Here is a 25,745-nt window from a genome sequence, read left to right on the forward strand (position 1 = left end):
TTAGTCAACTGTCAGCCAAAATGACAAACACATTATGCATTCATTTACAGATATTGCAAGCACTATACAACAGCTCTGTGTTATTATTATTAATTACTTCATGACTCCCTGAGGCAGGCTCTCACTATAAAGTAATTAAGTTAGGCTAGCTCACTGGAAATCATGGCAGGAGTGATGCAGCTCCCAAAAATGCCAGCACCCATGCTTACTCAATGACCTAGATCAACCAGTTAGTATTTCCTCAAATCATCAGCAATCCCTAAATTACCAGGGTTAAAAAAGAACCCATAACATTCAAGTGTTAAGAACCCCCCCAAAAAAACAATGGTAATAAAATAACCTTAAGAAGCAGCATGCAGTTTACTTTATTATGAATTTGTACATTATACGAGAACTATTTAGTTACTCCTGCATGGAAAAAAGGGTGGATTGAGAAAATCCTGATATTTTAGGGAACAAAGCAAAACCCATATACCCATTTACTATTCAGTTGCTAGCTTTTTAAAGAAAACACAAATAATCAAATTCTGCATATTGAAGAATTTTAAAATTAGATATGGAAACAGCTGTAACATTCAAATAGTTCACGATCTGAGTATTACACAGAAACAGTATGCAAGAAGAATTTCACGAGCTTGAATACTAATGGATCGTCAAATTGTAAAGTGTGACAGAGTATGAAAGGGAACTTTTAGGACTGCTCAGCAACAAAAATCAATACAATGTCATCTAGTCTACAGCCTGGCCACCAATTTCATATTACTCACTTGTTTGAAGTTTACAAGGGTCATTTTTTTCACTGCTGCCATCATAGATTGCTTCTATGTGTCTGTACCACCGGACAACATGGAAATACTGGTCCACAGGTGGCCCCGAAAACTTTCTGAATACCTCCACATCTGCATGTGAAAATGTGAACCCCTGGATATAACTACGAGTGCTCAGGTACTCGTTCAAAGCCTTCACCCTGGCTTCCTCTTCACTAATGCTCAGAATAAAACTGTAGCTGGAAGCTGTAAAGACAGAGGCACAGGACATTTGGTGAGCATTAAAAGAAGGAGATCCCATGACCAAAATATATCCTTATACTATACATCACCCCCTCCAAATCAGCTCTGGCAACTGAGGAAAATCTTTGAGGAAAATATTTTTAATACAAGACACTGAACAACTAAATATTTTCTATTAATATGATTATGTTCACACCATGGTAAGTTTTTTGGAGAAGTCTTTACAAAAGTAGTAAGGACAAAAGCACAGGTCCTTTTCCTGAAGGAATATTAGCTACTTGAAAATGGAGAAAAATCTCCATGCACAACAAATTTAACCAGTCTCTTTTCCATGCTGCTAAAATACTCATGCAGCAAATATTTACATATAATTAATTTTATACATTGTGGATAGGCTGTGGATACTTCTACTGAGCTGAGCACATCCTGAAGTCTTTACAGCACTGGTGCGAATGTGCAAGCTCCCAGCACCAAACTGAGTTACTCCCACTTGCTCCAAAAGTTGCAAACACTTACGCTGTTGCTGTATAACCCCACATTTCTCCCAGACCATCCTCTCTCCTCAGAGGCATGAGTAACAGAGAATACAATGAAGAAAAGGAACAGAAAAGATATTAAAACATGCTTCTCCCTCACAGTATTTTAACGGCATGATTTATTTGGTACACAGGCAATGCAGGTTTAATTGCACCTCTTCTTTGCAAATGCAGGAACGTCTTCCTATGGAGGAAGCAGCCAAAGGGTTCTGGTAGGGATGCTCACAGTAATAGCATGCCTTGTGCAAGTCAGTGGGTACAAGGCCTAACACTGGTGTTTCCCTACAGTGATTCAACATTTGTAACTCCATTGATGTTCAAAGCAAAGTAAACATTAAACCAATGTCCTGCTTGGGTAGTCGGCCAAGAGAGTAATTTAAGACATAGTCAAGGACATTGTGCAATAATGTGAGAGAGAGGCAGTATCAGAACACCTGCCCCTGCTCCCAAAACCCATAAGGAACCGCTGTTACAAGTGCTGCTTCTTGCATTGGTAAACACCTTTTTCTGCACACCAAAGAACTGGAGGTGCTCTTGGAAAGAGAAGGATGAACGGGGACAGGGGAAGAGATGGTTAGGAGAGGGCGTGAGTAATTGAAAAGTTTTTACAAATGCATGCCAATATCATCAGATAGAACTTTATGAGCAGCCCATTTCCCCTATGGAAATCAATTATTAAAACATCCTAGTAAAAAGTAAACAGCTGCTCTCAAGGAGAACAGGAACTCAGATAACAGCGAAATGGCAGCTAGATAGCAAGTACATTTGTGTTTGACTCTTGAGCATTAGTAAGTCCAAGTGGCACACCACTTCAGAGGCCAGCAGAACTAATAAATGAACAGTGATAGAAAAAATAAAAGGTCACAAAAGATATTTAAAATACACACACAAATGCCAAGACAGATTTATGTAAGTTCTCGATCCTTTTCAAGAGCTATCCACGCAATTGTTCATTAAAAATAAGGAATAAAGAATAAATAATGGTTCACAGCTAGACCTTACGAGTTAGTCTTACCCAGCTGAATGGGATTCAGCTTTGGCTCACATAGTTAATTTTACTATAAACTGTTCAGGTTCCTAAATATTTACTGATGTTTATCATCACAGGACTTCACATGTTTATACACAGAAAATAGTTTGAAATAGTTATGTTCATTAACTATGGAAACCTAAGACAGAAGTGAATTTTGCATCCATGTATCATATGAGGGAACCCCCCCCCCCCCCCATACTGCAGGAATAATCTGTGCAGAAGTGAAACTGTATCTCAAAGAAAATATCTTTAAAGATCAGTTGCAAGGAAAACAACACTCCACTGGCAAAGTATTATTAGGGTTATTATGACCATTAATCATACACCAGGCTGCTAATGGGAAGCAACTCACTGTATCTGAAACAATGTAAGTGCTTTCCAACCACATCTATAAACCGATCTAAAAGGGAATTTGTACAAACTAACACACAAATAAAACAAAGATGACAGAACCTATACATGCTACTCTTAGTGAGGAGAGGTAGCAAACACTGTCTGTGATCGTTGGTACCAGTTCAGCCCTGATAAGCAGGGCAGACAAAATTACTTTGAACACTCTTGGCGTATGCATTAATACCTGAAATTATACAGTTTGACGTTATGTCTCGGGGTAAGAGCAGCAGACTTTAAAGTGCAACACATCAAAGAAACCAGTTATCCCAGGGGACCTCATAGGAGGATGTCTTTTTGTTGAGACAGATCACTGACTCAAATTCATCCCGAACTCCCCACCTGTGATTACACACCAGGCAAGAGTCACACAGCATGAGCACACCTGGGCAGATGTTGCAGGGTTTTTCAGGGAGCTGCAGTAGCTGGGCCACAGCAGCCTCGAGCTCCCAGCAAGCTTTCTGCACACATACAAGTTCCCCACGCTGGTTTCTCAGGCTGCACTGAGCTCTAAACTTCCTTTTCTAAACCGAAGGCTGCTTTTCAAACCCTGACAACTACTGTACAGCTAGCGGGGTTGTACTCCACTACACTCCAGTCAGATTGAGAGATACAAGTACATCTGCTGTGTTGGAAAAAGTGCTGAGTGATCTGTGTCAATACGAGCATCCCATTTCAATATAGACAGACCAAAATCATTCCCACTGCTGGCATTCATGTGAGTAGCTCTGACTTAGACTGAACTAACAGAATGAAAACTCTTCTCCTGAACTACAGGGCATTCTCCTGGGAAGACAGAATGAATACAGTAACAGTGTATTTGGAAGGCAACAAACCACAGGGAGGTAGCGTCACTTCTTTATGTGAAAGAACTCAGTCAAAATTATCTTTATATAGAAGTCTGTTCCAGTTTCATTGATATCACTACTAAAAACAGGAGTAGTAAATCTGCAGAAGCTTTTTTTTCCTGTGATTTACATCCTGCACCCTCAATTCCTGCCCATGAGTCTCACAGTACCTTTAATTCATAACACACTCCCACTGAAGTGTTTCCTGTTGTCTCTTAAGTGCTTCAGCCCCTCTCCCCATACACTTCGGTATCTCCAGCCTCTCGTTTCTCCAACCCACCTTTGCTCAGTGTGCCAACTGCATGCAAAGAGCCACTGTTGAATTTAATTAATACCAATTGATGGATTCAAAAGCTACTGAGGTAGAAGGGTCAGTGGACCACATAGGACCAAGTCTCCTAACCTGTCTGCTTTAGAAAACTAGGCTAAAAATCAGCCTCTCCCTTGGACTGTCCTTTTTTTCCTTTCCTACTAGAACAAAAAATACAGTTGCTGCTACTCAACAGCATTAGGAAGCGTCTTCCTGACAGCAAAAAAAGCAGGAATACTACAGAGCTGTTGCATAACGCTGGTTGTTAACTAATGTGAATGGAATGATCCGAAGACACCAAGACATCAATCGAGCAGCTGTATTCAGAAAACAAGCACCGAGCATGAGTCTTGGAGAGGGAGCAAAATAACCTTCAAAAATCCCAAGAATGAATATTACTGATGTGACACTCTCCCAGCATTAAAAAGTTGTTTTCAAAGAATTCCAACGTAGACATTTAATACAGTTCTCATACAGTAATTACCAGTGTACAGTTTGGACAATATAATTTGTCACACATTCTTCCTTCCATATACAGAATGCTTTGTTGACCGCTGGAGGACACGAGGAATTTGTCTCGAAGACTGCAGCAACACGCATAGTCAAAGGCATAAGATTGTTCCTGCATTTTATTTGTATATAAAACAGCTTTCAAAGTTGACGATGCGAAACCTACACAATATCAAATTTGATGGAAACTGTTCTCTTTTATTAACCTGAAAAGGAAAACGTTCTTCCAAAGATCTATGTTCCTTGAAGGAGTTGACAGCAGAGTAAATACAAAAAAGCCATAAAGCAGGCAGTAAGCTAGACTAAATAAAAACAGGGAGTTACTTTGCTTCAGGGAAAAATTAGTCTTCCTGGGCATCCCTGAACCTGCTAACCTTGTCAGTCATACTTAGAAGTCAACTGAAATGCTCCAGGATTTCTGCAGACGCATTCTCTGAGGAAAGCCCTTAGGCTTTTCTGAATATTTCTTTTCCAACCGGGCTTTCGCAAAACAAAATGATTAATAACAGATAACCGTAACATGTCAATATTACTGTGGTCTTAAACTGGGGAATAGACCATGGCTCAGAACTGGAGAGAAAGACGACTTTTCAAGACTCACACAGTGGGATCAAGAGGCTTTTAGCAGAACTAGGATTTTTAAGATGGGAGTAGCCTACCACAGAAGAGCTTCAGTCATGTTCACTTCAGCCCCCCTAGTTCCACTTTCATTTTTCCCAAACTGAAACCAAGTGTAATAGCTGCAATCCAATGGCTACTTGCCCACTAACAAGTTTAACTAAAATGTTTCTTAAAGTACTCCTGAACTGAGCCTTTGTTGTCCTCCCACTACCGCCCCTTAAACAAAATACAGAAGATACATCTGAAGAAGACAGTCCTTTGAAAAGTATAAGCATTTTTGGACTCCCTTGCACAGGAACATTACCTGTGATAAGCAGAAAGGAAAATAACTCCCAGCAATAAATAAAAGGGGACAAAATATTTGAATCTACAGATCCTTAACTGGAATGACAGAAATTTCTAAACCCTTACACACCATAATGGTATTTCACACTTGTACGACTGGTACGCCAAGTTCCCATTTGCTACAGTAGTGCCAAAAATTACAGGACTACCCCAGTCCTCCTTCCATATGGAAGGCAGCGCAACCCATCATTAAAATACGGCTACAAAAAATAACAAAACTCTGGAAAAAGCCAAAGTTCAGAGCCGAGCTCAGGGGATAACAGGCAGAGATAGGGAAAGAGAACAGCGGGGAAGAGGGCAGGTGCCGGGGAGCCCCAGCGCCGGCCGGCAGCAGGCGCCCCCACCTCAGGGAGCCCGCGCTGAGGGGACGGCCCCGCGTCACCCCAGCCCCGCCGCCATTTCGCGCCCCGCCGCCCCCCGCCGGCCGCCATTTTGCGCCCCCGAGCGCCACCGCCCCAGGGCAAACGCCCCCCGCACCGCGCCCGGCGCGTGACGTCACGGCGCCCACCTGACGCCCTGACAGCGCCCGGCCGTGACATCACCCCACCGTCAGGGCGCCGTGACAGCCCCGGCGGACACTTGCCCGCGCCTCATCGGGGTCCGCGGCACCAGCCCCGCGCCTTACCCGGCTCAGCCGCGGCCGCTGCCATCCCGCCGCTGCCTCCTCCTCCTCTCGCTGCCGAGCTGATGCAACAGCGTGCCCGGAAGCAGCACCCCGCCCCGCCCCGCCCGCCCTACGTTACTTCCGACCGCCTCCCCGCCGTCACCGCGGCAACGGCAGCCGCTGCCTCGCGCCGTGCCGTCGCCTGGCCTCGCCCGCCGCCATTTTAGCCGCTGAGGCAGCCCCTCAGCGCCCGCCGCCCAAGAGCCAGCCTCAGCTTTTGTTTTTACAGCCTTTTTATTTCAGTGCTTTGAACAGAACGCTTCTTCGCATACCGCGTGCTCTCACCACAACAAAATGCGATTAATTCGTAAACAAAAACGCAGTTCTGTCAAAAACAAGAGCAGGCACTCTGTTCTCACAGAGCACCCGGCTCCATACAGCACACGAAGGAAGGGTCCTTCTTCACAGACTCTTGAAGACAAGGCAAACTAAAACTTCTCACTCCCACGTTGCCGTCCAATGCTTGAATTTAATACAGTCCAACTCAAAAAGCACCTTAGTCAATGTTGCAGACGGAGCCTGTGTCACGATTAAGCATTGACTGTTAAATCACTTCTGACTCCCTGGAGGAAGGTGAGGGCATCACGTCCACACTGCCACTTCTATGAGCAGTTTTTGTCATCCTTAATTACAGGAAGTTTGTAGACATATATATGTACAAGAGCATTTTTTAAGTTCATTGAAAATGTTAATCTGTAGCTACTATTTTACTTATAATGTTATTACTTGTTAAAGTGTTCATTACATTATCATAAGCCTTGGTATCTAGATACCTTAACTCCTCCAGTAACTTTATAATAGATTGTTTCTCTCCCAGTGTGTTTCTCCAGATGAGAAGCATCCGGTAAGATTGTTCTTCTGTGTCATTAGGCCAGTCATACATAATTTTATCAATATCATTTTCCTTCAGGTGAGTTCTCATAAAACGCCTCCATTTTTTCACTGGTACTTCATTTATGAAAGCCCAAAAACTATCTCTCAGTTCTGGGGAGAGGAAAAAACAACAACAACAACAAAAAAAACTTATCAGTTTAGGTTCTAAAATACAGATTTATTTTTTTTTTTCCACAGATAATATACACATTTTCCAATTACTTTTTAGCAAATACATGTACAGACCAAACAGTAGCAGCAAGGCTGGGTTTGGGACCTAAGAAGCAGAAGGACAAATAGGTCCCCTATTTATCTTAAGAAGCTAAAGACACCACTCTACATATCTCAAAAGTAGTTTCTTCAGATGAAATACCATTCAGTAAAGGTGGTTTGGGGGAATGCATGTTTCTGCGTACCCTTAATAAGGCTACTCAATAGTAGCCTTTAACCACCTCAGTCAGCTAACACTACAGGTTTGCCACACCAAGACCAGCATTAGCAAAGCCATCACTTGGCCATTTCAGCACGTCAACATATTAGTTACTAGTACACATATGTGGTTTTGATGCAGTCTTTCATTTAGCAGAGATCTGACAGAAAGACTTCCTGTTCTGACCTACACCTCAGTCATTAAGGCAGTATCCCACTGCCGCACCACAGACTTGTTTAAAACACGCAAACAAATTCTGTACCGTGCTTATTCTTAAAAGCACAACTGCATTACACTGCCAGAAAAAGGCATATTTTAAAGTAGATCAATCCATCATCACAGTGATTGAAACTTTTCTTAAATGCAGTAATAATCATGTTTCAGTGTATTTTACAATTAACTGAAAACCTTATATCTTTAAGCAATAGTCGCAAGCCACTCTAAACTATTGCTTAAGTAGACTAAAGTCAACAAGAAAAAAAATCAAAGTACTGACCATTTATAGGATGCTTACCTTTTTGAGAGAGATCTTTAACAATTATTTGATATTTTTGTTCTTGTACCTGTAATACAAAGTTGGACCATTACTTCTGGCATGCCAGAACACTTAATTCACTTATGAGTTTTTCCTGAGCTATGTGATAGCTTGCTTTCACAATACACATGCCAATAACGGGGTGGGTCCGATTTCACAGTACAGCTGAAAGTGAGCATGCTGAAAACAGCTGTGCTACTAGCTTGTAAGTGAAGCAACAAGACAATGTATTTTGTCATATTGCTAAAGAATGGCTTCTGGGTCAATATTGAACGGGAAGATGAGAGAGGTACAGCAGATTAAATGATGGACTGAAGTCTGCTTTCCCAAGATATCACTCTCCCTGTGTTCTGTGATACCTTTAAGACAAAGGTTCCTCTATCTTATCATCCTGCCATCTATTACTCAAGGAATAGTTAAGAACTCAACTCAAATTACATATATCAGAGAACATATGATGATATTTTTCCCCCAACTTACCATATGATTTGCTGGCATCCTACCACTCAATCCTTTAGATTGTGCATTCTGGTAAAAAGCAGGATTCTGTCCAGTTTTTGTAGATAATGAAGTGTCTGAAGTGATCTTCTTCCAACAATCTTGTATGGAACACTTCAAATTCTGCAGGACTGTGCCCCTCCCAGAAGGCACAACACTGTTTTGCTGTGTTTGGCATTTTACATTCAAGTTAACACTAGCTTGTTCTTGGCCTTCTGGACTCTTAACAGAGTTTTCACCCTCTGGGTTGGCTGCATTATTTGCAATTTTCACTTCTGATAAAATTAGGCTTTCAGTACTACTCTCAGTTGCCTGTAAAAAATAAAATATTTGGGAGACATTTCATAGGTAGGTCTTCAAGAAGAGTTTAGGTGAAGGAAACAGAATACTTGAAATCACCAGATGTCAAAGGAATAATAGAGCTGCTGGTTTGTCAAAATGAAAAGCATTTGGAAGCCACAGCTTTCCAATTGTTTCAAAGCCTAAACCTTCATCTTGCTGGCTGTTCTGCTCCCACTAGGCTATGTAGTAAACACAGATTTTTTCTCCTCAGGTTTTCACTGGCATGCATTATTGCTTGCAGTATCTCTGGTTCTGAAAGTTTTGGTCTGGAAGTACATGCTCCTCCCAAGGCAGGAAGGAATTAAGTTGCCATGGTGCACCCAAGCTGAGCTGACCTAGCAGCCTGCTAACAGTGACCTCAAGCCTGTTGTTCTGTGAAGGCTGATGCTCTCAGAGCTTTTGCTGAGCTGATAGAGCATTATTAGTTCCACATAAAAGTACAACCTTGGGGTTTGTTATTATTTTTTGCTGAATTAGTTTTCCTCAAATTCACACAATCAACTCCGTTCAAAGTGGGTATCAGAGCACACTACATATAGCTTTAGGGAGGGAAGCATCAGTTCCAGTATTAGCAATATGTTAAACAAGCCTGTGCCATGGAGTTTACATCAGGCTGATGGTGACCCACAAAGAACAGTAAAAGTATGAAACAGACCAGGATATATCTAGCATATCAGCTTTTGTTGAAAGTGGAAAGTTTTAGGCAGGTTTTATTATTATTTATTTTACAAGTAGAAAATGAGGGCAAGTATCAACTGTTTCTCCAGTGTGACTTGAGTTTAAGGTACATTTCCTGCATAAGCCAGTGTGATTTCTGTTTGCACAAGGTCAGTGACCCATGTGACATCACCATGTTAGCAGCATGTGTAGGCAGGGATGTGACGCTACCGCACTCAGCACACATAATTGTACACCCTTCTCCTTGAATTCACTTTGAGGGTGCAAACACGTTAAACAACCTGCTTCCATTTATACAGCACAGTTCTTAAATAGGTAACCTAGTGACTGAAGGTTTACAGCATGGCTAATGTAGCCGATCAATTTTGGAAAGAAATCGTGCAGGAGCAATATATTTACAATATATATATTTTACAGCAGTGTAAGTTCACTGGTACTTCTTTGGAAGGACAGCATGCTGGTGCCAAAATAACTAGTCTCAGGAATGTATCAGAATGCAACTCTCCAATTAACCTTTTTACAGTAGCACAAGTACACAGGTATTACAACTTAAGCTCACAATAGTATTATTTTGTGATAGTATTATTTCAGACCTATATGTTACCATGCACCATTCATTATTATATTATTCTACTACAGTAGATTCAGAACGTTCTGTCTGCCTATTCCTATGCTACAACACTTTGACTAGGTTTTCTGTCATGTTCCTTCATCAGCTTCTATGAATGTATGAAACACTGCGAATCTGGCCTGGGTGCGGGAAGAGAGACAACCCAACTAAACCCAGTGGGTGATTCAGATATTTGAGCCACTTACGGACCTTAAAAAAAGAGAAAAGTTTAAGGTAATGTTTTTAACTGATCTTCCAGCACCATTCCTTCAGTTTTCAAACATTACAGTTAAAACATTTAATTGCTTGAACTATTTTACTGGTAAGTTAAGTGAGCTCATGCATAGAGTACAACTTGCTTTGGGTGTGGGACAAGGAAAGAAAGTAGCAGGGGGAAGAATGTGCTATGTGTGCTATGAGAAGACATTGGATCCTTAAAGATCTCTCATCTTCAAAATCTATTTTAGAGATTGATGCTATGTGCGATTAACTACATTAGTCAGAAGATCAAGCTCATTTCTGCCCTGTTGAGCAGTTAGGAGTATAACTTCTAAATAGAAAAGCTAAATACAAGAGTACTTAACTAGTCTAGCTTCCTCTTTCTAAATAGAAGACTAGCAATAATAGTTCAGTTAGAATGGACCTACAGAGATCATGCAAGTCCAACTGCCTGACCACTTCAGGGGTGACCCAAAACGTTGGAGCATATTAAGGGTGTTATTGACCATGTGTAACTGTAAGATTCTAAAATAGTCTTTGACCACAAGAGGCCAGGGTAAAACTAGCTTTAACGGTTGAACATGTGTCAGCAGTCAGCCTTAGCATGGTAAACACTTTTCAGGACATACTTCTGAACCAACATTCTCTGAGCCCTGATCCCCTTGACTTATGGGACAGCCTGTGATCAAGACATTGGACTACAAGGTCCTGGTCTGTAGCTTGAGATGTAAGTTTAAAGGCAGGACACTCAGACACTTTGTCCACTGGATCAAGAGAAGTAGTCTTATAGATTGGTGTTGTAGCTTTCCTTGCATTTTGTATGAAACATCACACAGGAAATTGATAGCTGTCATTCCCTGGGGACTATGGGCCTGAAGCAGTAGAGAACTAGTTGAACGAAGGCACCACTTAGCAACAGTTTGAAGTGAAAGATAGTGCTGCTCATTTTTTCCACTTTCCAAACATTCTGGCCACATGCTCTGTAATGTTTTCAATGCAAGTACTAGAGAGGCCAACTCCACTGGATGCATACAAGTAAAGAATGCATGAGGCCCTATACGAATCAGGGCTTGTTACATTTCAGGAACATGCCCTACCAGACATCTACAGCAAGATAAGAATTAAGAGCTGTGTAACAGGGAAAATTAATAGTGCTTTAGTTGCACAAAGCTTTGAGATAAAACAGTATATCCATTATATACTTACCAGGCCTTTTTCTATTTTGTCAGGTGAAGTGGCTGGAAAATAAGATTAACATTAGGAGACTTACTAGGAATTGCTGCAAATTAGATTTCATACAAGATTTACATACAGTAGAAGCTCTTTACACAAATCAAAGGCCCACTACAAGCCATATAGTTCCTTGAAGTGTCCAAAGTTCCCTAGGAGTACCCCTAGCTTCTGTCTACAGTGGAAACACTGCCTTCACACAGGCAAGCTGTAAAACATAAACATTAAGATGCAGCTTGGATTTTAAGCCCCTCTTTCAAACGAAAGAATTCCCAATTCCTGCACCCCTCTCCCCCCCAGCCTATGCTTCTTAGCATTCTCATGGGTTATTGCAATACAAAATGAGGCAGTAAATTTGACTGCAATACATACAGTAAATCATGACTTGAATAAAATTTACCTTTAAAATTCAGAAGTGCTTTCAATATCATCTAAACTAGTTGCAAAAATAGCTTAATATTCCGTAATGGAAAAAAGTATTTATCAGCAGAAGATATCCATCTTCACAAAAAAAACACTATGTGCATTCATACAGGGCTAATCAACCTAACGCTAGGAGGCTGAAATGATGCAAGGACAATGATGTATTAAAAAAATATCTACAGCCAAATACAGTGAGTGAAAAATCAGTAGTTTGATACTTCTTGTCCCATGCCTCTGAGCTCATGCACAGGGTTTTCCTCACTCTTTACTAAAACAGTGCAAGTAGGTGGGGGGGGGGTCCTTTTAAGGACACTGTGTTAGCCTTTGAGGCCAGGGCATCTGTTCAGTTAAAACTTATGCATTTTGTTTACTGAACAAAACTAGTCTCAATTTTACTTGAGTTACTTAATTGAATCACAGGCTAAACAAGTTGGAGCTTATCTATTAAAGAGATTCCCTATGAAGTAACACCAACAGAATAGCCTTAGTGCGTGTTCTGCCTAGTTCTGGAAAGTTTATGGGTAGTAATCAAGCAGAGTTACCTTTATCATGTCTCAGCTTTTTAATTATAAACACCACCACCACCACCAAAACAGCAACCAAAAGAATTGTAGTAATCCAAATAAGAGATGTGTTTCCTGCAAAGGAAAAGGAATAAAATAAATGCCTGAAATACTGAAGCAGTTCCCACATACGACATTCTGAAGCACATTCTTCCCTGCCACCCTAGAGAACAACCTAAACTCTACATTAGTAGAAGGACCCACCTAGCCTGTCCTAGAAAAGGCACTGGGACTATCAACTGACCTGAATCCAAGTACCGGTTTCATTGCACATTATTATCCCAGTAGCAGTGGGGGATTCTGTACAGAGCTGCAAAGAAAACTCTACAAGGCTTTCAAAAGAAACATTTAAGTGGAAGAGGTATGCGAAGGATGGCAGATTGATGTGCTATAGTGTTGGTAGGGCCCATTCCTTCCTTCTCTAGTTAGGAAAAGAGGAAAGTCACACTACACACAGATTCTCAGACATGCTAAGTATTAATGAAATGTTTGTACTGGTCCTAACTTTTAACAGTGAGGATGTTGCAACTCTGAAAACCCTGGCAATATGTATGGCTTTTGACCAAGGTAGGTGCTCTTTTGCTTGAGGTGAAGTTTAAGATGGTTTGTCTCCACCAACCCCTTTGAGAACTTGTCTATAAGTAATTCCCAGACTGACATACAGAAGCTCTTAAGTATGCTACAGAGGAATTTCAAGCCACTATTTTTACAGACCATTTCTGTGTTATTAGCTAGAATTCGTACACCCACCAGACCAAGCCAAGCAGTATTTATATTCCAGACCTTGATCAGGTAAGCCACATCCTAGGTCCATTGTAGCATTGCAATTCTGCACAATTTCCTTCCCTTCTGGACACCTGAAGTGGATGGCAAAACAGTTTTATCAACATTTCTAGAGTGATATACCAAACCTGTTCACATTCAGGCAGAGCTTAGAGACATAAGCAGAACACACAAACAGATTTGTTAGAAATGCACCTTTTAAATAACCCAATACCTTGTAAGGTTAAGTAGAAGCAAAACAGCTTATGTATGTTGCCTTTAAGTGGAACAAAAAAAACTACCAACAACACATGTAGTGTATGCATTATTCATGCATAGGGAGTTTTCCCTCAATAAGTGGTTCTACCTCCTAAAGTTCAGGAGTGGCTGATACAATGCTTATCCAATTGTGAATGTGGGGAAATACTAATCTGAAGACACAAAACACATAAGCATACAGATATAAGCAATAAGCACAGTGGAACCAACAATCTGTATTATCTGGGTCTCAGCTTCATGTATTTTGACACCTAGAATTTAGATGTATGAATAATGCTATTTGGCTTTGAGGGAATCATTCAGTCTAGAGTGACGTGGTAGGTACTAACACAGATCGGGCCACAGCTCTGAAGTCCACTAGAAAGAAAAGATTAAATTAAGAGATTAAAATTGCTTATGTTCATTATTGAACTTACGTTTTAGTGCATCTTTGACATATTTCACAGCCCTCAGCAGGGCAGAAGTATCCTTGTTTGCACTGGCATTCAGTGTCACGCGTGAGAGTACAGGCTCTCAAGGTTATTTGGTCTAAAAATAAAAGTTAGAAAATGAGTATAAAAGTTGTAGCTTTATACAACTGTGCTTAAGTTATACCCTGGCCATAAAGACAACATTTTCCCCCAACTTCGTTATTCTCAACAACCAGAAGTGCGAAAAAAAAAGAGCACTAGGCTTTTTGCATTAGATTAAGGGCACAAGGGTTACAGTTTCATTTACAGTACCATCTTTGCACTGTCTGCACAGCAAGCATTCTTCCAAGCCATTTGCATGAGCAGTATAATCTTCCCCCTCGGTGCAAGAGACACATCTTCCTTTTGAGTGTGGAATACTGCAGTGCTGAGCAACGTAAGTACCTGTGGAAGTGAAGAACCAGCAGCAGCAGCACTCTCAAGGGATTATGCAACATACAAGTTACCACAGCAGGATGTTACAATATAAAACCATTTTGGTTAAAGTCCAACCCTTCCTTGCAAGCAAGTAGCACATCACACGGGAACTTATGTGACGCAGCATGGCCAGGAGACACACCTGAGCTTGCTGCTCAGACAAGGGGCAGTGGCAAAAAAGACAGCCATGGCAGGCCTGCACTGGGACACACCAGGGAGCACACAGGATTCACTGCAGCTGCTCAGTGTCACTTGTTCAGCCAGCACCACCTCACTGGAAGGGGTGTAATGGCAGACATGGAGAGAATTGCTTGTACAAAGAAAGACTAACAAGAAGACCTCTTGTCCTTCCTCTGAAGGCTCTTCAAATACACCAGATAGCCTTGTGATACTACCCAAGGGCAGTGCACTTCTTGGCACAAAGCTGAGTTAACTTCACACATTGAGCGAGGCAGGGAGAGCACAGCAAAGCAAAGTTCTACATACAGAAATCAGAATTCCTGACTATTGTTAAAAAGCAAACAAACAAAAAACACAGAAAAAGCAGCCTGACTTTGAACATTTCATCCCAAAGAGCAGGCAGAGACTTTCTGAACTGCTGCCAAGATATCACTCCCAGTCACCACGTGTTACGCAAAAAGCTCTCACTTAAAATGGAGTCCAGCACCAGGAAGCCATCACAGCATCAATTGGGCTTACAATTCCACCAACTGGAGTGTAACAACAATAATGAATCACCTCAGATGGTGAATACGGAGACTATTTGTCCAAAGTCTTACCTGCTGGGCACAAGACACAGCAGAGACCTTTGTGCAAGTACTCTCCCTCTCCACAGTCCTCTGCTCTGCTTCCAGACATTATCAACAGTGTAACCTACAGCAAAGACAGACAGGTGTTTAAGTGATTCAACCTGCCAGGACATGATACTAATCTTGGGGAGATGTTCCTGCGAAGACTTGAAAACATATTCAGATGTTCATGGGAAGCCACAAAGGAAACCCAAACTAATTTCTGCTAAGTGTGCTGTTCACAGCAGTAATTACAATCACAAAGGATGGGTTAGAGCAGCACCACACGGTTCCAGAGCAGCAGCTGAAACGTTTTAGGAAACTATTACCCAAGTCCCCCACCTCCATTTTAACTTCTCTCTTCCTTTCACTCACTACAAGCAAACTCCAGAGGCCGAGGTTTCTGCCTGGTGCAACGGATTTGTTCCAGTAACCCTCGGCCCATCTTTAGCTTAGAAAAGTTAGAAGGGTCGAAGTCTGCCTTCAAGAAAAAAAAAAATAAAACGGATACGCCCAACGAGTTTTCACGCCGCGTTTCTCACTGGCTCCAATCTTCCTCAGAAAGCAAGTGAATGAGTCATCGACAACGAGAAGCAGACACCTTATCCTCACTAGAGGACCACCAGGAAAAAAAAAAAAAAAGTCTTTTTTTTTTTTTTTTTTTAAATAAAATAAAAATCCTGTGCGACTACAGTCGCCCGAAGCGCCAAGGAGCGGCGGCCCCGGACCGTGGCGGCACCCGGGCACAGTGCGTTTGGGCCCGGGCACGGCAACAAGAGGGAAGCGGCTCCCCTTCTCCGTACGCAGCGGATTTAAAGCTCGCCCTCCCGCAGCTCCGCTCTTCCCACTTTCCCCTTACGGGACACCCAAAACCTGCCCGATAACGGTGGGGTTCACAAAACCACCCTCTTGGCAAGCGGGACGGCGGGGCTCTTCGGGCTGGCTACAGCCCCCAAACCTTCCCCCGACGGAGAGCAGAGTCCGGACCGCGACCCGGTGCGCGCCCCGGCCCCGTTCGCCTCCCCAGGAGCGCTTCGCGAACTGCCTTCTCACCCTCAGCAAGCACGAAGTAAAAGCGAGGTCCCAAAGGAACTGCTGAAGAGAAGGCAGAAAACCGCACGGGGCAGGACGCCCGGCTCCCCGAGAAGAAAGATTCCCGCCCCCCATACACCCCAAAAGGAGAGAGCTAGGGGTCAGGTCCCGCACTCACCAGCAGCAGCCCCACCGCCCTGCCTCCCATTGCGTCGCCCAGCGCTTCCTCAACGCGTTCCCGCTGCTCGCCCGGAGCAGGAGATGGTGCCACCGCGCCTTTATCCGCCCCGGGGCGAGCCGCCCCCGCCCCGCCCCGCCGCCTGCCTGCCGGGAAGCGGCTCCGGTGCTCCCCTTTTCCACCCTTTCCATCCCCTTTCCACATCAGCCGAAGCGCTGATTTGCAACGGCAAGAGGGCAGCCAGGTAGCACGGAAGGGACTGGCCCCAGTGCGAGCAAAGTGAGGAAAAGAGGGTAGAGCGGTAGGATGTATCCTGGTGGCGTGCTTCATACCGACTGGGAGCAAGAAGAAACTTTAGGAAACGGCTCAGCTCCTGGCTTCCTCCCAAAGCTCGCGTCTGGCTGCTAAAGGGCTACTTGCTGACCACAAAAAGGAGGGTAGAAGAATATATATATATATATAAAACTGGCTGCAAAACCGGGTTTTCTTACTCCCCCAAAGAGTTCTCATTTTTTTTTCAACAGCAGGTATTGCTCTGAGAGAGATAGCAACAGCCATGATTTTCTTCAAGAATAGTTTTCATCCTCCGCATGCACATAACTGGCATGTAGGAACATTCACCTCCAGATGCTAAAATTGGATTAAAATTAATAGCACAAGGATGCACAGAATTTCCTTTTGGGATTATTTTTAATCCCTTGCAGCAGTGGCAGTAAATGTTGGATTCTTCTCTTCTGCTGATGTATAATTAGTTCATATAAGTTAATAGTTTCTTTCACTGAACTGCTCCTCTCTTGGTAATGTTTGTTTTATATGACTGCAGTAATAAGTCCTAGTAAAATCCCTGTGGGTGCACAGTTTTGTAAAATGGAAAAGATCCAAAGAATGTTAAACATTCACCTAGTAATGGCTTCCTGTTCAGCACTATTTTTTTTTTCAGTAACTATGTTCTCAAACCCAGATTATATGACATACCTGACATGTAAATATCCCCACAGAAGAGGAGAGGCTCCTTGCAGTAACTTGAATACATGGTCCCAAATGGGGGCATGTCTGACAAGGAAGGCTGTGCTGACAGGCCAGAGATGTGCTGACTTGCTGAAGCATTTAAAGTGAGATTTAGGCAGGAAATTAGTAGACATGCTTGCACAACTTTAGGAGCAAAATTTTTAAGGCCCGTACAGGACTTTGCGTAGCCAAACAAGTCTTAGGAGTGACTGGGCATTCTTCCCTACGTAAAGGCCAAGGGACCCACTCCTACCAAGTTTTAAAGTGCATATAATGCGTGTCAGACTTCCTTTGAAAAAGGAATGGACAGGATGCTGTGCTTCAAAAAGGCATCCGATCTGGATTGAAAATGGTGACATTCTTCAAGGATGAAGAATTCTTTGTTTCTCTGGAGACTTTTTGCTAATAATGAAATCACTCACTTCTTACAACTTGTGATTTGTTTCTTACAAGAATGTCATCTTCTGGGCGCTGGCTTGTATCCTGTCCATGACAGAGACCCGTGGTTTTCTCTCCACACAGCTATCCCCTATTATCAAGCCACCCCCTTCATGTAAAGGTTTTCTAACTCTTAAGGCAAATCTGTACATTTATGTGTGACAAATAAAAGTCATGCACCATCACAGGCACCACTTCTACTTTGAGGAAGTCACTATAATTAAAAGACATGGACAGTTTGAGCCAGATGCTTAACCATGTAACAACATGCTATTGCTGTTCCAAATTACTGAGTATATATCTGAGATTCTTGAAGGCCTATTCCTGTATTTTTTTTTCCCTCTAAAAAGCATGACCTAAGAGTGGTTTGCTTGTAAAATGCTGTAAAACACAAAACCATGGTCAAACACAAATAATTTCTCAGACAAACTGCCATTGAAAGTTGTGTGTAGTTTTATTTCAACATATCAAGCACAAACAGGTATTCCCTACTTGGGGAATATGACGAGGAATGTAGTTAAAAATTTGGAAACATTTACACTGAAAGATAGCCCAGACTGGCACCACCACTAAATATTTTAAGGCTGTATATATAGCAGTACTTACCACTTGGAACTAGAACGGCTTAGTATTGTCTGCAGTCTACAGGAAATATTGCAAATCTTTAAAAAATGGTGTAAGGAAGACTATTAACAGATTTGAACAATGCAGTGGCACAATCCTTCCTCCTTTCTGACCTTTGACAATAAAAGTGCCTACAACCAAACACATGTACACCCATATTGCTCCTGTCCTTCTCACCTATTCTGGGGCAGTGATTCCTTTCTACAATGCATGTGTGTGGTATTATAAAACAGCCATATAGCAAATAATAACAATAACAGTAAGTGACCGGGTTGTACGAATAGGTTTGTCTGATGTGACGCTCCATGGTCCCAGTCCAGGACGCCAATCAGCTCTGTAAAGGTATAAGGAGCTTTCACTGAACACTTCCTGTTTCCTGAAAAGGAACGGTGCTAAGAAGTCACACATATTTACAGTCCATGTGAAATGGAAAACATAACATCCTGAGGTCCCGTTCTGTGTGTGTGTGCTGACAAAACAAATTATGACCTAATATCCTGGGGGGTTGATTTTTTGGACCAAGTGTGCTCCATCACTTAATTAAATGCAGCCAGACAGGCACTGTGAACATCAGTTCTTTACAGCTCCCCAACTACAATCCCTGTCTCACAGAGCTATAAACCACGCTGGTGTGGCTTTTCCAAAACGCTGGCATGTTTACCATTTTGGGGTACCAATACTGTTGGGTAATTATTAATTGCATCAGAAGAGGACAGACATAGAAAACAAATTGCACAATTAAAGCTACATTTGGCTTCAGCATTAAGGCCCATACAGGTTAAGAGGTCCTTGAAGATGTACATGTAAAAGGCAAAAATGACATAATCTGCAGGAACAAAGTTCCTAGGTCCCTTTTCCACCTTTCAACTTTCTTCCACCTCTGCCGCGTTGGTTCTAAAGTGCTTTGGTGCCTCGCTGGGCTCCTTGCGTGAGTGGCCCCCCCCTCCTGCAGCCAGTAATTCTTATTGCTGCCAAACGTAGTGCTTTTATTTGAAGACATAATTAATGAATAGTTGACATGTAAGAAAGATGCAAAGGAGAAACCAGTAGCGAGAGTCCAGGAGGAAGCTTTCAGAAGAGACCTTCCTGTGGAAGGATTTTTTGTTCAGTGCGCTGAGGTTTCTGGAAAAGAAAGCAGTATGTTTATTTGTGTGTTTGAGGGCGTGGCCAACACCCAGAGCCCCAGAGTTTCCACACAGACAGGGATCCCATGACTTCTGAGGCACCCTAATGGGTATGGCACTGTGCCACATGGACTCTCCTCCCCTCTTTTTAACAGAAAAAAATGAGTACTTCTGGGTGCTGCTGGGACAAGCAAAGCACAATGGCTGGCATGAGAAGATGTAAGGGCAAAAAACCCTAGAAATCTCTTTCCCCAGCACCCATTCACAAATGTATGTCCTAACCTTCCCAAATGCAAGAATCAGCCCTGGACACCTCAAAGAGCAGCAGAGAAGAGCTAAAATCATGTCACCAATTCCTCCAGCTTCGAGAAACGGTGGGCCTAGTATGTGATCCTGCTCCACTGATGCTTCTGTAGGGCTGGATAATATGCCTCACGCCTGAAGGATTCAGCAGGGCTCCCTGGATTGGATGTAGCAGCTAATACCTCCCCTACCCTCCCCAAAGGAGTCTGCAGTGCAGAGCACCTTAACAGCAGTTGGTTAAGCATCTGTGTACACCACTGCCCTCAGACGGCAACTAGCAATTTACACAAGAAGAGGGAATGTAGTGCTTTTCACCCTGTGGAGCTCAGTATTCAGACCATGTGCCTACGTCTCTGCAGCAAACTGAGCAAATTCAAAATATACCCAATGGCTGATAAGAAGGGAGATCCATGCCTTCTGGTGCAGCAGAGTTTTATTTATAACCAGCAGAGCCCAGCCCCTCCCAGCTCCTGCAGCTGTTTTGCAGTTGGGAGTGCCAGGAAATGCGTAACACCCTGAGGTGATACTTTTTGCCCCCATAAAGAGATTCTTCAGCAGAAGAGATTACTGTTTCAAGTCAGGGTTTTGCTTTTCTCATGCATAACCTTTTAAGGTTATCTATTGAAGCAGTTGTTCGCTGCACCCCTGCAGCTGATAAGGACACTCCAAAGGCCACAGGTTATTTTTAGCCCATTAAGATAATTGCTTTGATGAGAGAAAATGGTTACCTGTGTATGTCCTGTTGGGCTCTCTGTAGGGATAAGACAGCTGAATGAATTTCCTTCAGGTGATTCATTTCTTTCCCACACTGAGTGCACAGACTTCCAGACCCTGAGGCAAAGTATTAATGGACATTATGTTTTACATCACCATCTCTGGTGGCCGTGATGAAACACAAACCAGGTTCACCCAGCAAGTAGCTGACTGTGATCAAATTGTCACAGCTAGGGGGGGACACTTTCAGGAGGAAACATGGGAAAAAGGGGAGTGGTGGCCGAATCTTCCACCCTGAGGACAGAGGTCAATGGAAGGGGTCCTGTGACATTAGTCTGGGGCCCCTTCTCAGCTGTCACAGAACTCTTTACAGCAGTTAAGGGGAGGGGGATAGAGTGCTCACATCTGCTTCCATCTCTGAAATATTCACGGTTATCTTCATCTCCCCAAAAGGGAATGAGAAATGAAACCTGTTTCCCATCTACTGGAATTTCATCGTATTTTCCCAGCATATTTTTTCCAGCTGTTGGGAAGCCCTTGCCAGTATAGATAGCATAAGGCAGAAAGAGGAGTGCATAAGGGAAGTACAAAAGCAGAACATTCTCTTTGTTTGCCCGTGGGCAATGGGCTTGCACCAGGCTGGCAAATGTCCAAGGAATGTTCAAGGAATAAGGCACCAAAGGAGGACAAAAATAAAAAGTCCAGCCCAATGATATCCGAATACTTGCCATCATCATCTGACAGCTCCTGTACGGATTCTGGTGTTGAACAGCTGCTCTCTGTATTCTGGCTGTGGTTGGATGGCTGATCACTGGTTTTGCGGCGTCTGCAGTCTTTGGCAGATCTCTGAATAAAACAAGGATTAAAAGACTCAGTCACTATCAAATTGAAGACTCTTGTCTTTAAACAGTATCCTGTAAGGTGCTGAGGCATATCTGTGAGGTTGCAAAGTTCGATTGCTTTTTCAGCAGCTCCTACTAGTTGGACTCCTGGCAGCTAGTTACGGATATTAAAAGCTCGTTAAGGGTATTATACACATGCCCCGTACAAAAGCATTTCCTCAAATTATAACATCCTTAAAAAACCCATACAAATTATTTTTGTCTTAGCTACAACTGACACATACTAGTGATGAATTTTATAGTTCTTTCACTGAGTCATATAGCCACCACACAGATACATAAGAGAATGGGTGAGAAGAAAAACTGAGAACCAATTTTCCTGTAAAAGATATTTCAGAAGGTGACTGAAGGATTTAAACACTGAAGAACTTTTATACCTGATTTCTTCAAGTAGATTGGAAAGTTTTTCCCGACATCTTGAATGGGTAAACCAAACCCACTGTTTCCTAAGTTCTTATATGAAGGCCTGAAAAGCAGTTATGAATCTCAGCTTTCCCACTATTTGAGAGGTGTTCAGATTTGGGATACTATCAAATAGAAGCCTATGTTCCTAATAAGACACAAGTTCTTTAGTGTAATATGGATTATATCTTGCTAGTTCAGATGTTCTACATTTACAAAGCATTTTATGAGTAACATGAATTACTCCAAAGATGGATGCAATGGTATCATTCCCACTTAATGTAAAGGATGGACACAGGTTTCTTGTCCTAAGAGGAAGCAAGTGATAAAGGCAGATGGCAAGGACTGAAATTTAAATTGCAGGACCGTGGCTGTGCAATCCAATACCTTGGTCACATCCTCACTATGGAAAATTTCCTGTTTGGAAACTCTGAACGGTGAAGCTCAGCTCAGTCACATGCAAAACCCAGTATAAGAGTCAGTAACACTGTGTGGGAAAAAAATACCAGAAAGGATAGGACACATCAACCAAGAATTACAAATAGTTAACGATAGTACGCTACTGCTGGCCTAGAGTCGTAAGCTGTATCTACCCAAAACAAACCTTTCAGCCTATGCTGTGCTTACATGGAAATGCTGCAGAAAAGGGCTAACTAGCTAAACAATTATATAAAAAATATTGTATTTCCCAAAACAGGCCTTTTACCTTGTGCCGTGTAATTTGATTGTTTATGCATGTTGTTGTGTGGTTTGACATCCTTGTAGATAAGTGTCTTTCCATGGTCTGCAGTATCCCATTCTTCTCAAATTGGGCAATGTCATTCAAAGGATCCCAAGGTCTTAAACTTTCGAGACCAAAGGAGAGAACATCAGAAAAGCAAGAATACCACTAGGTGCGTTAAGATCAATGCACCAATTCCACATGCATCAGGGCAGACATTCATCCCTGACAGTAACAAGACTTTCCGCAGATGCAGTGTGTGGAGTAACAGACACTTCCTGCATACACAGGTCCTAGCAATGAATGAGGAGCTCCAGTCACCAGAGGTTTCACCCTTCATGTCAGGAGAGGAGAGCACAGTTGCCAACTCTGCCTGCACAGCACAGAAAAACTCTGCTAAATGATTCCACACTTGATTGCAGCAATGTGGATTTATACCAATGGCACAGCAGATTTTCCATTGCCATGCCCTCAATTCCAGCTATGCTCAATTTGTATCAGGAATACGCACTCCAAGAGAGCTCAGGAAGCAAACCCAGGGCACAGTATGGGGAATGGCAGGACCAGAATTACAGGTCTGTAACCTCACTTGCAGCCCTGGGAACTCAAGCAGAGAGGTCTGCTCATAACCCACAACCCCTCCACTCACTCCTCGTATTTGTAGTGCCATTCGTTAGTCATGGCATCATGCCGGAAGAGCAGCGGTTTCCATTCCGTGCCATTCTCTCTCCGCTCCCGGGCGGCATTCCTCTGCTCCTCCTCCAGCACAAATTTTTCCTGCGTTGCCTTGTGTTGATCACCTTTGTTTATTGCACTAGTAACATGCTGCCAAAGCCTACAAATAAACAATGAAAGAAGTTAATCTGCCTTAGAAACAGCAATTTATTTTGCCAGCTGGAAACTTAGAGCAGACACTTTTCTGGTCTATTGATACTCCAGAGGACCAGTAACAGGATTACTCAACCTCAGTTTTGGCTTGCAAATTAAATGAACATTATGAGAATGGCAACAATGAATGCTGTACATAATGATCAGGGAACTTCCCCTTAGATAACATCACCTACAATATTCATTAAAACCTTCAGTGCTGTCTGTGTGAGTTACAAGGTAGTTATTATGCTCAGTTCATTGAGGTTAGTGGCATCTTTAGAGGTGATTGATATATAATGAAGAATCTGTTATCTTCCTGTCCCTTTCAATCATTTAGGTTTAGAAGTCTTTCCCTTAATGTCTATCCCTGAATCAAAGACTTTATATTTAAAATTTAGAAGCACTGGAATATGAATTAATGTGCAAGGTTTGCAGCTGCACATGCAATGTTGTACTTCAATACAGGAACAGCAGCCAGTCTGTAGGAAGTCGATTCAATCCACAAGAAATGGACACATGGTTGTGCACACAAACTAAAAGCACTGAAGGCTTTCATTCACACTTCTTTTCAGCTGCCAGAAGATTTGTGATCTGTCATGTGATGTCTCACTGAGCCTCTGCATTGAGGAGAGGATCTGCCTTTTGTAAGAGAAAAAAACATTACTTTCTTTTCACTATAGCAAAGATGTGATAGCCCTCTCTGAATTTCCTCTAATCAGGGCACTCTAATCTTAATTTCAGATTGGATATACTTCTGAAATTAGCAGTGAGTCCTCCCAAAACATTACTGGATGGTTTAGTGCTTAGAATAGGGACTGGAGATCCAGGCTGTTTCAGTATTCCCAGCTCTCCAAAACACCAGTCCTGCCTTTAAAAAAAGTGATTGCATTATTGCATTTCATTTGGAGCTTGCCGCGAGGCTTTTAATGTAAAAGGGGTACTGATGATTTCATTGTATTTCTATCACTGTATACTAAAGCAAGACCCTAAAACAAGCAGCCGCTTAGATGATTAACTGGAGGCAGAAGAACACTTTCCTGTCCTTTTTGGCACATTACTCCCAACGTTCTTGTGTATTAATCTTTTCTCCCAGAAATAAAGGAAAGAAACTCAATTCAAACTCAAAGTGACGGTGGGGGAGGGAGGAGCGAAAATAACAGTTTGATGAAATAACACCATGGCATGAAGTCAGTTCTAAGGAATGTGGTGTGTAAAGAGCGAGTCCTCAAACTGCAGAACTTCAGAGGGACACAAACAAAATCACTTGACAAGGGCAAATTACTCCATCAAGACTTGTATGTGTCAGCAATGAGACCCACCATGGTGAACTGCATAATGGTAAAGCTTCAGAGACTCTCCAGTGTATGTGAAAATAGGTGATTTTCAGCACTGCTGGAAAGACTGTGCAATTCAGGCAGAACATTGCCTCAATCAGATGGTAATTTATTCACAAAAATGCCAGCAAAATAAGGAGCTCAGTGGAATGTCAGGGATCTTCAAAATTTTCCCTTCTACCTCCTTTCCCTGGGTTATTAATTTCACTGTTAATTTCTACTATAGCAAAGGGAGTCAGCTCTGGCTGTACCCTGGTAAACAGAGAAATGAAGATTCTTTGTCTCCAAGACTAAGATTTCTCTTCTCTTTTAAAAGAATCTTCTTCAGAAGTTTAATAGAAAAACATGCTCCAGTCTCTTCTGCAACTATGGCAGTTTCACCAGTATAAGTTACAAACACAGACTTTATTGCCACTGCTGTCCAGATGAAGCTAACTGCTCATGTGGGTTTATTTTCATTCATTTCCCTTCTCTAGCACGAAAAGGGGAATCTTCTTAGTGTGACTCAACGCAGAAATTAGATGTCCACAGGCAGGTGGCCAATCTACTGCAGAGGGAGGCAGCAAACTGCATGTGCTGGCTTGGGATATTAGCTGTTTTTGGCTAACCGTGTTGGTGAGATGCAGAAGTAGATGGTTTGAAAGAAGTGCCACGTGACGTTGTTGCTCAAGCTGTTCTTGCTCAAGAACTAGCTCGGGAATACTCTGCAAC

The 25,745-nt window shown here is 42.5% G+C and overlaps 3 protein-coding genes across 9 annotated transcripts in view; all 3 read right to left on the reverse strand.

Moving 5' to 3' along the window:
- CARS1 (cysteinyl-tRNA synthetase 1) overlaps positions 1-6,355 on the reverse strand; it is a 33,838-nt gene extending 27,483 nt beyond the window's left edge. Inside the window, exons 1-2 of one of the 2 annotated variants that reach the window (XM_035327367.1) lie at positions 6,229-6,355; positions 768-1,013 (exon numbers count right to left, since the gene is read on the reverse strand). In XM_035327367.1, coding sequence (XP_035183258.1) covers positions 768-1,013; positions 6,229-6,253 — 271 coding nt within the window. In that variant the 5' untranslated portion in view covers positions 6,254-6,355. The remainder of the gene's footprint in view (positions 1-767; positions 1,014-6,228) is intronic. The other variant, XM_035327368.1, reaches the window with a different exon arrangement.
- Positions 6,356-6,482: 127 nt separating this feature from the next.
- Positions 6,483-16,732, reverse strand: LOC118167681 (tumor necrosis factor receptor superfamily member 6-like). The gene is made up of 10 exons (XM_035327375.1): positions 16,595-16,732; positions 15,376-15,469; positions 14,432-14,563; positions 14,126-14,237; positions 13,452-13,525; positions 12,648-12,743; positions 11,659-11,690; positions 8,586-8,915; positions 8,085-8,133; positions 6,483-7,251 (listed from the first exon to the last, which is right to left on the reverse strand). The coding sequence occupies exons 1-10, from the start codon at positions 16,622-16,624 to the stop codon at positions 6,956-6,958; spliced, it is 1,245 nt and encodes a 414-aa protein (XP_035183266.1). The 5' UTR covers positions 16,625-16,732; the 3' UTR covers positions 6,483-6,955.
- A 1,738-nt stretch (positions 16,733-18,470) lies between these two features.
- The window catches only part of OSBPL5 (oxysterol binding protein like 5), a 159,453-nt gene continuing 152,178 nt past the window's right edge, over positions 18,471-25,745 (reverse strand). For all 6 annotated transcript variants that reach the window (XM_035327360.1, XM_035327361.1, XM_035327363.1 and 3 more), the window contains 5 exons: positions 23,480-23,665; positions 22,816-22,954; positions 21,534-21,651; positions 20,820-20,922; positions 18,471-19,786 (listed from right to left, as the gene is read on the reverse strand). In XM_035327360.1, coding sequence (XP_035183251.1) covers positions 19,651-19,786; positions 20,820-20,922; positions 21,534-21,651; positions 22,816-22,954; positions 23,480-23,665 — 682 coding nt within the window. In that variant the 3' untranslated portion in view covers positions 18,471-19,650. The remainder of the gene's footprint in view (positions 19,787-20,819; positions 20,923-21,533; positions 21,652-22,815; positions 22,955-23,479; positions 23,666-25,745) is intronic.

Source organism: Oxyura jamaicensis, chromosome 5, assembly GCF_011077185.1.
Source record: "Oxyura jamaicensis isolate SHBP4307 breed ruddy duck chromosome 5, BPBGC_Ojam_1.0, whole genome shotgun sequence".
Classification (NCBI taxonomy): Eukaryota; Metazoa; Chordata; class Aves; order Anseriformes; family Anatidae; genus Oxyura; species Oxyura jamaicensis.